The sequence below is a fragment of the Beta vulgaris genome, chromosome 6, assembly GCF_026745355.1.
Source record: "Beta vulgaris subsp. vulgaris cultivar EL10 chromosome 6, EL10.2, whole genome shotgun sequence".
Lineage (NCBI taxonomy): Eukaryota > Viridiplantae > Streptophyta > Magnoliopsida > Caryophyllales > Amaranthaceae > Beta > Beta vulgaris.
The window spans coordinates 20,724,875-20,736,680 of record NC_079207.1 but is presented as its reverse complement, the minus strand read 5'-3'; the positions used below and the strand labels follow the sequence as shown (position 1 = coordinate 20,736,680).

At 43.9% G+C, this 11,806-nt stretch overlaps 1 protein-coding gene across 1 annotated transcript; it reads right to left on the bottom strand.

The window, feature by feature from the left end:
* Positions 1 to 604: 604 nt before the first annotated feature.
* On the bottom strand, positions 605 to 1,801 carry LOC125498829 (uncharacterized). The gene has a single exon (XM_048647122.1). The coding sequence runs from the start codon at positions 1,799 to 1,801 to the stop codon at positions 605 to 607; it is 1,197 nt and encodes a 398-aa protein (XP_048503079.1).
* Between the last annotated feature and the right edge of the window lie 10,005 nt (positions 1,802 to 11,806).

Genomic DNA, 11,806 nt, shown 5'->3' with positions numbered 1-11,806 from the left:
ATTATATGAATTTTTCTTGGCTGGGAGCCAAGATACATGTATACATTTCTACTTTTTTATTAATGTATACTAGCAAAAGATTACACTTCTTTGTGCTATCTTTGAACAAAGTATTTCTTCAAAGTATCAGAGTTCTACGTCCTGGGAACAGAACGACCGTCCATATGTTCTAGACAGAAGGTACCATTATGAACTTCTTGGACAATCTTATAGGGTTCTTCCCAATTGGGGGTGAGCTTACCTATTTCTTTGGCTCGGCCGACTGCTTCCATTTTTCTTAGGACGAGGTCTCCCTTCTTCAGTGGCCATCTTGTCACCCTCTTGTTGAATTCTCGAGCCATTCTTAATTTATAGAGTTGCATCCTCAATAGAGCATTGCCCCTTACTTCAGGAACCTGATCTAAGGTCGTCCTGAGAGCAGCCCAATTGGCATCCTCTGAATACAGCATGACTCGCAGGGTTGGTTCTTCAATCTCAATGGGGAGAACGGCCTCTGAGCCATAGATGAGCATAAACGGAGTTTCTCCAGTTGAATTCTTGGCCGTTGTTCTGATCGACCAGAGAACCAACTGTAACTCTTCTACCCACGAACCTTTTGCATTGTCTAGATTCTTTTTAATTCCTGCTGATAAGATCTTGTTGAAGGCTTCAACTTGTCCATTTGCCTGAGGATGATCAACTGCAGCAAGTGAGCTTTAATACCCTGATCGGCCAACCATTCACGGAGCTTGGGTGTCTCAAACTGTGCTCCATTGTCAAAGACGATAGACTGAGGCATCCCAAACCTTGTGATGAGGTTCTTCCAGACGAATCCTTTCACATCATTAGTGGTGAGTCCTCTCATTGCTTCAGCCTCCACCCATTTTGTAAAGTAGTCTACTGCTATTATCACAAATTTTTCCTGGCCGGCTGCTACAGGGAAGGGCCCAAGAATATCCATTCCCCATTTGGCAAAGAGAAGGGGAAAGAGAACTGGAGTCAGATAGTTGGACGACTTCTGATAAATGTTACCATGCCTTTGGCAACTATCACACTTCCTTACATACAACAAAACGTCCTCCTTTAATGTAGGCCAATAGTAACCGGTCCTTAAGGCCTTTTCTCCTAATTCCCTTCCTCCAATGTGGGAAGCACATGCTCCTTCATGTAGCTCTTTTAGGACTTCTAGGTCGTCTTCTCGAGAAATACACTTGAGGAGTGGCCGGTTAAAAGCCTTTTTGTAGAGAGTTCCATCCCACAGCTCAAACCACTTGTCCCTTGCCTTTACATACTTAGCTTCCAAAGGATCAGTGGGCAGTCGTCCTGTTTTCTTGTATTCTATGATGGGGTTCATCCAAACGTTTTCTCGGCTGAGGAAAAGAACCTCCTTCCGATCAATATTCTTGACCGGCTTGATCTCCCAAAACACAATCCTCGGCTTATCTCCTTCGGCCGAACTTGCTAATTTTGAGAGAGCGTCGGCTTGATGATTCTCCGACCTTGGAACATGGTCGAGAACAAATCGTTTCAATGTTTTTATTTCTTCCTTAATCAAATTCGTGTATTTACTCATAGATGCTTCTTTGCATTCAAAGTCTCCATTGACTTGACTGACTACCAGCAGAGAGTCTGTCTTTGCTTCAATTTCTAGGGCTCCGGCCGCTTTGCACATTTTGATGCCGGCTAGCAGAGCTTCATACTCTGCTTCATTGTTCGAAGCCTGGAACTGAAATTTCATGGCATATTCAAACTTGTCTCCCTCTGGTGATTGAAAAATGATCATAGCTCCACAAACATTGGCAGTGGACGACCCATTCACCATAAGGATCCAATGCCGCTTTCCTTCCGCTGGGTCTTGGACGTACTCAATTGTAGGTCGAGTAAGCTCTACAATGAAATATGCTAAGGCTTGCCCTTTAATTGCTTTAGCAGCCCACAACCCACTTTAGCATTCGTCTAGAGGCATCCATCTTATGCAAAACTTGCTTCAAAGGCTGATCAGTATAGACGAGGATACTAGGAGCAAGGAAATATCGTCAAACGCTGCACTTCTTTAATCTTGGGCGGAGAAGTCATGCTCAAAATTGCTTGTATCTTGTCAGGATTGGCCTCAATTCCTCGTTGATCCACCAAGAACCCAAAGAACTTCGCGGCAACAACTCCAGATACACATTTCTACAAATTAAGCTTTAACTTGTATTTTCTGAGAGTCATGAATGTTTCCCGCAAATCTTCCACTTCCAGATGATCTACTCCCTTTGGCTTTTGATGATCATATAGTCAATATAGGCCTCCAAATTCCGTCCTAACTGTGGCTGAAAGACTGAGTTTATGAGCCTCTGAAAGGTGGCTGGGGCATTTCGGAGGCCGAAAGGCATCCTCAGCCAGCCATAAAGTCCTTTCTCAGTAATGAACGAGGTTTTGTCCTGGTCCTCAGGCCACATAGGAATCTGGTGAAAAACTGAATAGGCGTCCATAAAGCTAAGTAGCGCATGCCCCGCTGTTGAATCAACCAACCGATCAATTTTAGGCAAAGGGAAACTGTCCTTTGGACAAGCCTTGTTCGAATCGGTATAGTCAACGCACATCCTTCAGGTGCCGTTCGGCTTGGGGACCATGACCACATTGGCAATCGAATCCGGATAATATGTCTCCCAGATGAATTTTGACTTTAATAGCTTTTGGACTTCCTGATCACCAACTTGGTTCCTGGCCGGACCTAAGTGTCTCTTTTTCTGCCGGACTGACTTCTGCCCCAGATCTATGTTCAACTTGTGCACAACAACTTCCGGATCAATCCCCAGCATCTCCTCAATTGTATATGCGAAAACATCCTCAAACTACTTCAGCAGCGCGATCAATTCGTCTTTGGTCTGAGAATCTAGAACTGATCCGATTTTCAGAGTCCTTTCTGGACGTACTTTGCTTAGACAAATCTCCACCGGTCTTTCCACCGATTCTGGACGTTCTAGTCCCATGCCCATAATGGCCATCACTTCTTCAAAGGAAGCTTTATCTTCCTTGATGGCCATGCATTTTCTCTTCTTGCTCGGCAAGAGTATGGACGACTTGCCTTCTTGAGGATCCTTCACCTGAGCTTTCCCTACTTCATTCTTCAACTCACTTATCTGGCCTTTCACTATCTCGGTCGGTTCCTCCTCTATGGCCGTTGGTCGCTCCGACTTTTCTCCTTTCCATGATGACGGTTTTAGAGTGGTGAGGCAACATTCCCTTGCTGCTTGCTGGTCTCCATATAGGGATCCAATCTTCCCTCAATCACACTCAAACTTCATTAACATTAGATGGGTAACAATCACCGCTTTGATGTGATTCAAGGTGGATCGTCCGAGGATGATATTATAAGTTGTCAAGTCTCGTACCACCAAAAATTTTACAAAAAGCGTCCTGGAAGTTTCTTTGTCTCCTACACTGATGGGTAGAGTGACAGTTACCATCGGATGAATGATTCCTCCGCCGAACCCAATGAAGGGGTGATTGACTGGAACTAGATCATTCTCGTCAAACTTTAATCTAGACAGACAATCCGCACTGATGATATCGGTAGAACTTCCTTTATCAATCAAGATCTGTCTTACCCTAAGATTTGCTATTTTCATCTCTACCACCAGCGGGTCATCATGAGGTGTTCATATCTTTCCATGATCCTGCTCGCTGACCACAACTTTAGGGAAAGGATCAGACTCTGCCTGGTTGGTAAGCATCACCTGGCTGAGTTCCCGAAAATAATTCTTGTGGCCATGATTTGTAGGACCCCCTGCTGCAAATCCTCTAGAAATCACTAGCACTACATCTTCGTCAGTGCTTTCATCATCTTTTCTTCTCCCTTGACGATTGTCCTTTTTCTGGAATTTTCTATTTGCCTGAGGTAAATAGGAGTTCATCTTACCCTTGCGAGCTAAATCCTCCAAAGCTCTTTTCAGATGCTTACACCCGTTTGTCTCATGACCACAATCTTTGTGGAAATGACAGTACTTGCTTTTATCTCTGTTCCTGTAAAGCGTCTTCATTTCTGCTGGCGCCTTTAGCTCATATTGATCTTTGATCTCCATAAGGATGGAGTACTGATCTTTGCTGAACGCTCAGCTGATGATGCCGGTTCAGATCTCTTGCTTCTTCTAGATGATGTTGTCATTAAAATAACCGCCCAAGTTCCAGCTTTCTTGGGGATGCTCTTTTTCGGCTGAATGGTTTCTTCAACATTCTTTGTCTCTAGCTATTTTGCTTCAGCACATACTTCCGTAGCAAGAATAAAGGCCTCGGCCTCCGGTAGGGCCTGAGTCAAGGTGGATATCTTCTTCTTCACCAAATTGAACTTAAAACTTCCAAGTCTTAGACCCCGGATGAAAGCATCAAATGCTACTCCCGCATTCAGATCCTGAATCTGCAATGCTTCCAGGTTAAATCTCTTCACATAACTTCTTAGAGCTTCCTTAGGTCCTTGGACGACCTTTCCTAGATGTATGCTGGTCTTCTACTCTTGTCGATTTGCGACAAAATGGATGGTAAACAAAAAACTTAGCTCAGTGAAATTATTCACCGAGTTAGGCGGAAGATTGTTAAACCATTTTTATTTAAGCTAACCCTTTCAGCGTAGCTGGAAATTTCTTGCACCGTGTAGCATCATCAACTCCCTAAACATACATTTGATGTTTGTAGGCTGACAAGTGATCATCCGGATCTGTTGTGCCGTCGAAAGGCTCTATTGTCGGAAGCTTAACCTTTGGGAATGGGGGGGACTCCATGATTCTGGCTAAGAAGGGAGTCGGCTAGTTAATCTTGAGTGCCCCAACATGTCCCTCAATGGGTATGTGCTCCAGGCGGTATTCGTTCAGCACTGGGTTTGATGAGGTGTTGGCTAAGGCCTGACGCCTATACACCATGGGTTGTAAAACCGTTTTTTCCTGCCTTGGCTAAACAACCGAAGGTCTTTGACTTCTTCCTTCTGTTCTGGACGAAATCCTTAATGGGGGATCCTTCATATATGGAGTAGACCCTGAGGCCGAACGCTGGAGAGCAGCTGCCCTCTTGGCTTCCAAAATACTCCCTAGCATCCGTCTCTATCGTGTGGCCACTAGGAGGAATGTTATCTCCCGAAGGAACTACCAACTTCCAGTCCATCTTCCTTCTCTGCTCACTGACGGCTGGCTGCTTTCCTTTAGACAATGGCTTTGTCTTTTCTTGCCGAGGAGGCCGGCTTGTCCCTGGACGACCTTATTGGGATTGCCCCCTAAGCGGCAACGCAGCATCGTGCCCTGGATTAACCTGAAAAAACAGCATATTGTTTTTAATTTGCTCCTCCATGACAGCGGCCATCCTAGCCTGGAAGTCATTCAAAACATTTTCCAGATGACCAGCTGTCACTGGACGGTCAAGATTCTCCTGAATGACAAGGCCCGTTCTTCCTCCAGAGGGACGAACGGCAGCAGAAGGCCTGTCTCGTCCTCGGGGCGGCCTCTCGTCACCCACCATATCTTCCACTTGAATCTCAAAGCTTTTGTTCCTAGCAACATTGGATGAGTGACAATCAGTCATTGTTGCGTCTTCCCACAGACGGTACCAAATGTTACGTAGTGCAAAACTAGTAAATCAATACTACAATCCCCAATAGTAGGTTCTCAATTTGGAGACTTGTGCAACAATGCCTAAACACAAATCCCCAACCTGAGGTCTGCCTTGAAACCTGCAAAAAAGGGACCTACCCTTGAGTTTGGGTGGTATTTCCCCCTTCGAAGCTTAAGTCAGGTATCAGGGATATGAAGGAACTTTTAGAGAGAGAAAGTAGAGAGAGAGAATTTATGACAGAATAACAGTACTATGCTTTGTAAAACGTACATTTCCCCTGATTTCAAAGACTATTTATACTATTTGAAATGACTGTTGTACCTTGATGTCACCCTAATTTGGGAGCATCTGATTGGCTAAGCAATAATGCTGTGACACATGGCAGGTGCTGATTGGTCTGTACACCTCACTCTTTTACATAAATAGGCTTTACCTTCACTGGGCGTAAGTACAAGTTTGGGCCACAAGAAAGGTTGTTAGTACACCTTTTTCCTCAGAAAAGTGTACTTTAGCCCATCCAAACTTTTAACCCATCTACTTTGCCAGTACAGGTACGTGCCACTTGTAAGGCTGCGATGAGGCACGTATCACCTTTATAGCCGTTGATTTTGAGGCTACAACAAGTTTAGTTCAGTTCAGTTTAGTTCAATTCAATTCAATTCAGTTTCAGTTCAGTTCAGCTCTGGACAATACTTTTACTCTCACATATAGGAATGGCGATTGGGTGGGGCGAGTGCGGAGGATTGTACCTCCACACCCGCGCCCGCATAAAATTTCAATTTCCATCCCCGTCCCACCATCCATTGTAGGGGGAACAAACCCATCTCCACCCCACCTGGTATTTATTTATACCCATCCCCCACCCCACCACCCGCATAGGTACCCACACCCGCTTCGTACCTGCATCGTACCCACTTCATCCCCACCACCACCACCCTCATGGGTATCCGCACCCACTTCGTACCTGCATCATACCCACATATTTATATTTTGCAAGATAAAATTATTAATAATATAAGTATATAAGTAGAATTTTAATCATATATATGTGGGGCGGGCGGTGGTGGGGCGGGGCGGGCGGGGATGAGGCGGGGCGGGCATAAAATCCATACCCGCTCCGCCACTCATTGCGGGTAGGATTAAAATCCCCATCCCCGCCCCATCCCCACCAAACCTAGACCCATTCCCGCCCCACTTGGGCGGGGATGGGACGGGTCTCCCACTTGATGATGGGGATCTTATCTCTTTGGTCGAAACAAATAATGACAGTACCACATCAAACCTTGACTTGGTTATTGTAGGTAAGGTTCTCACTGAACGACCCTATAATTTTAAAGCTTTGGGGAGGACTATGAATTAGATATATTTTATTTCAAAGAACGTCTCTATTTCGTTCGATAGAAAATGGAATCTTTGTTGTCTAGTTTGCCGGTGCTGAAAAAAAGTATTGTACGGTTTCCCATGGACTTTTGACCAAAACATAATTTTGATGAATGAAATGGATGGTAGCATTCAACCTTCCGAAATCTCACTTTTGTTGTCCCTTTTTGGGTGTGGTTGTATAACTTACCTATGGATAGTAGATCGGAGAATCATATCAGACTCATAGGGAATAGTTCGGGTGAAGTGCTAGAAATTGATTAGGATAGGATTGAATAGACACCTCTGCTAGGCTTGCTTAAACTGTTGATGAATGCTAAAAAATTCTTGTGTTATGTTCAGAATATCCGCAACTCAAAAGGAATGTTTTGATCGAGATCAAATACGAGCGTTTGCCGACTTTTTGCTATACCAGCAGGCTCTTAGGGCATAATTCGATTTTGGAGGACAACATTGTGGAGGAAAAGCAGTGAGAGTCATGGTTACGAGCCTCACCAAGAAAGGGAAGAAGAAACAAGAATCTTTCTTAGGCAGGCGAAGAAGCTGAATTTCGATAAGGTAATGGGGATAATCAGGTGCAGGAGGGAGGTTTGGTAGGGGATAAAATGGCTAAGGAGGATTCAGTGATGGTGGGAGTGTGGCTGTAGTAGGGGCGAGTGAGCTCAGTTTGGGAGGGGAGGCTACGATGCTATGTGTAGAGAGTGAGAGTGAGGGTGTAGCTAACGCAGGTTCGACTAATGTTAGCATGGAGGGTGAGCCTACTATGCTGGCAGTGGGGAATAGGGAGACATAAAAGTGTTGTGGTCGAGGCGCAGGGTGTTGTGGTCAAGCATGAGACGAAAGATATAAGGGAGAAGTGGAGGCTGGGAGATTCGAATAACGTAAAGAAGGTTATGGAGGGGAAGAAAATGGAGGGGCCGAAGAATAATGGCTCTGAGTCGGGGGAAATGTTTACTTTTATGGTAAAAGTCGGGTCTAAGGAAGTGATAACACGAGGACCGAGAAGCGGAATGAGTGGGAAAAAATCAAGGAAGTTAGCGAGGGAGAAAGAGGATGCCATTGAAGGGGTGTAGATGAATGTGGTGCAAAGAGAGGAAGAGGGAAATGAGGCCAAAGTGAGTTTAGTGATAATCAGATTGTTGAAGATAACTTAAAGAAGGTATGTGTGGGTGTCAATGAAGCTGGATGGCGAGAGGCGAGGTCTGACGTCGAGCAGACCCGCCGAGCCTCATGAGTATATTGAGTTTAAACTGTAGGCGGTTGGGTCATCCTTCAACAGTTAATCAACTATGGGATTTGATCTGGAGATATGCCCCGGCTATTGTCTTTCTTTTAGAGACAAAATTTAGTAGTTCAATAAGATTCGTTCCAGGTTAGTTGACTTTCATTATCTTGCGGTGGATTCATTAAGGGGGTCTGGCGGATTAGCTTTGATGTGGCGTAAGGATGTGGATGTTGATCTCTCTTCTCTATTAATACATCATATTGATGTCGTTGTTAAAAGGGGTTTGGGTGAGGAAGAGTGGAGATGTACATAATTATATTGTTGGCCTGAAGTTCAGAATATACACCTCTCATGGAGTTTATTGGAGTTGTTTACTACCCACTATGAGTTACCTTGGATGTGCATTGGTGATTTTAACGAGACATTATGGATGAGTGAGAAGAAGGGGGGTAATGATAGAGCGGAATGGCAAATTGCAAATTTCAAGAGTGTTGTAGATGTGTGTGGTTTACAAGATATTGCTTACTTGGGTTATGAGTTTACGTATGATAATGGGAGGGAGTTGGTGAGAATGTTCAATGTCGGTTGGATAGAGCTTTGATGACTATCAGTTGGGTGGATTTCCCTAATGCTCACTTATGGCATTTGGATAGAGAGTGATCTGATCATGCTCCGATCAACACTAATTTATGGAAGAATAATGTTAGGGGTTCGGTAGGTGAGAAGCCAATTAGATTTGAGCAGTTTTGGGCTCAAGAGGACGACTAGTGTAGGGGTTTGTAGAAAACGCTTGGATTGGAGGGTCGACTCTAGGGTCGAAAGTAGAAATGTGTGGGGGTAGATCTGAAGCTTTGGAGTACGGAGAATTTTGGTCCGGTTTTTGGCAAGTTAAAGAAGAAATAGAAAGCTTTGAAAGCTCTCAATGATCGGGGGATTACGGTTCAACAACTTCAAAGGCTGCGCAACGTTCTTAGGGAGATCAGCGCACTTGCAGGGTTCGAGGAGAGTTATTGGCACCAAAGGTCTAGAGTGTTGTGGCTAGCGAAAGGTGGTCGTAATTCAAAGTTTTTTCATCCGCGAGCCTCAGGTTGTTAAGCACAAAAACTCAATTTGGAAGATTAAAGATGCAAATGGTGATGAGAAGGAGGGTGACGATGAGATTTGTGGGGTGGCCGTGAAACTATTTCAAGGCGATGTTTACCTCGTCAAATCCTCCTAGGATTACTGAGGCCTCGCAAGACTTCAAGGCTCGTGTTTCTACAGAGATGAATAATGTGTTCTGTGCCGAGTATCGAGAAGAAGAAGTTCAGTTTGCTCTTAGCCATATGCACCCGATTAAGGCCCCTAGGTCTGATGGTATATGTCCTATATTCTTTCAATCCTATGGGCATACTGTTGGTTCATCTTCGACCTAGTCTGTTCTGGATTGTTTGAGGGGGGGCTCAGTTTGCTGATCAACTGAATCATACTTTTATTACTCTTAAACCTAAAAAGAGTAATGCGGAGTCTATGGCAGATTTTCGACCTCTTTCTCTCTATAATGTTATATATAAGCTTATTTCTAAGTGCTAGCTAATCGGATCAAAACTTTTCTTGATAAGATTGTGTCTGTTAACCAGAGATCTTTCACTCCGAGGCATTTGATTACAAATAACATTCTTGTTGCTTTTGAGTTGTTTCATCATATGAAACAACTTAAGAGTGCTGAGGGGTGTATGGCTATGAAGCTGGATATATCTAAAGCTTATGATAGGATTGAATGGAATTTTCTGGAAGCTGTTTTGGTAAAATTTGGTTTTGATACTGGGTGAATTGACAGAGTAATGCATTGTTTGCGTTTAGTGACTTTTTCCGTTCTCATTAATGGGAGGCCTTCAGAGATGTTTGTGCCACATAGAGGTTTGAGACAAGGGGACCCGTTATCTCCACATTTGTTTATTTTGTGTGCTGAGGTGTTCTCTCACTTATTGAGGAGGGCAGAGGAGAATGGAGTGCTAAAAGGAATTTTGATTGGTCCTATGGCGTCGTCGGTTAATCATCTTCTCTTTGCTGACAATCATATCATTTTTCTACGATTTTTCACCATATACCCTCACAATTGTTTTTTGCATAATATACCCTTTAAATTCAAAATTCACCATATACCCACGACTTTTCAAAAAAAAAAAAAAACATACACTTTTCCCTTTATGACTAACGGTGTTAACGTCCGTTAGTCATTAACATTTTAATAACCCCTAATCCCCCTGACCCTAATTAACTAGCCTGAACCTAAGACAAACCCTAACCCTAACCACCCACCCATAACCCCTTCCCCACCCAACCCTTAACCCTACCACCCCCGTAACACCCTTCCCCACCACCTTCGAATCCTCCTCCCCCTTCCCTCGCAACCCCTTCCCCCCTCTCCCCACCGAAGTACTGCAACCCCCCACCTTTTTTATCAATGCGTCGGAACCGTGCAGCGCCCACCTCTTTGACCAACGCGACGGAACCTCGTAGCCCCCAAATTTTTGACCAACGCGCCAGAACCCTATAACCCCTATGCACCAGAACCTCGCAAACCCTCAATTTTATCCTTCTTCGTTTCTTCCCATGAAGCCCCCAAAGCCCCTACTGCTACTGTCAAAACCTATATTTACTGCTGCCACACGAAAACCTGTAGAAAATTACAAGGTAGGGGAGGGGGTTGGAAGGCATGGGGAAGATGGAGGGGGATGCAGGGGAGGGGGACTACTGGGGGTAGGGGAAGGGGAAGTAGGGTTGCGGGGGGTAATGACTGTCGTGGAGGGGTGATGCGGGGGTGGTGGAGGAAGTGGTGGGTGGGGGGAGGGGTGGTGTGTGGGTGGTTAGGTTTAGGGTATTAGATTAGATGTTAGAGTTAGGGTTAAGGTTAGGGTTAAGGTTAGGGTTAGGGCTAAAGTGTAACACCTTGCTAATTCTCTCTTTTACCAAGATACTTGTCAATTATAAAACTTAGAGAATCATCAAAGCATTATCGCCCGTGCGATAACGTATCGGCTTATTCAGAATTTTGCAGCGGAAAACATAATAACTAACTTTAGAATTAAAATTTAAGTAACAACAAGTCAACTTCAAAAGTCAACCAACAATGTCAACGTTAACTTAAAACCAAACCAACTATAAAGTATATAAAACTAATGTACGATAAATAAATTACAACTACACAAGCTCTCCAATCCTGAACCCAATGATGTTTCATCTTCAAACCTGTAGATGACAATGCATTATTTATCTAGAGAGTCTGCTCACCAATATGATCATCACATGATCAATAAGGCATAGCCATGACCAACATACACAAACAAAAGCACGTAGTCAACAAAGTTGAGTACTACATACTTCATAAATAAACAATCCTAACATAATATGAATAAATAGTAAACAGGGATAAATAGTAACATAATAACTTTTAGACAACTTTTACTGAACTAAAATTTCACAAGATTCTTATTACTTCAAATGGAATAGTCAATCGAGGAATCTTTAGAATAAAAATAGGAGCGACGACCAATCCGATCCCAAGAAAAGCCATGGCACGCTTAACATGTACCCCAACTTCTATTTGTCCAATACTTCAGACGTGCACTAGTCTGACGCTTATTGCTATCCAAGTTT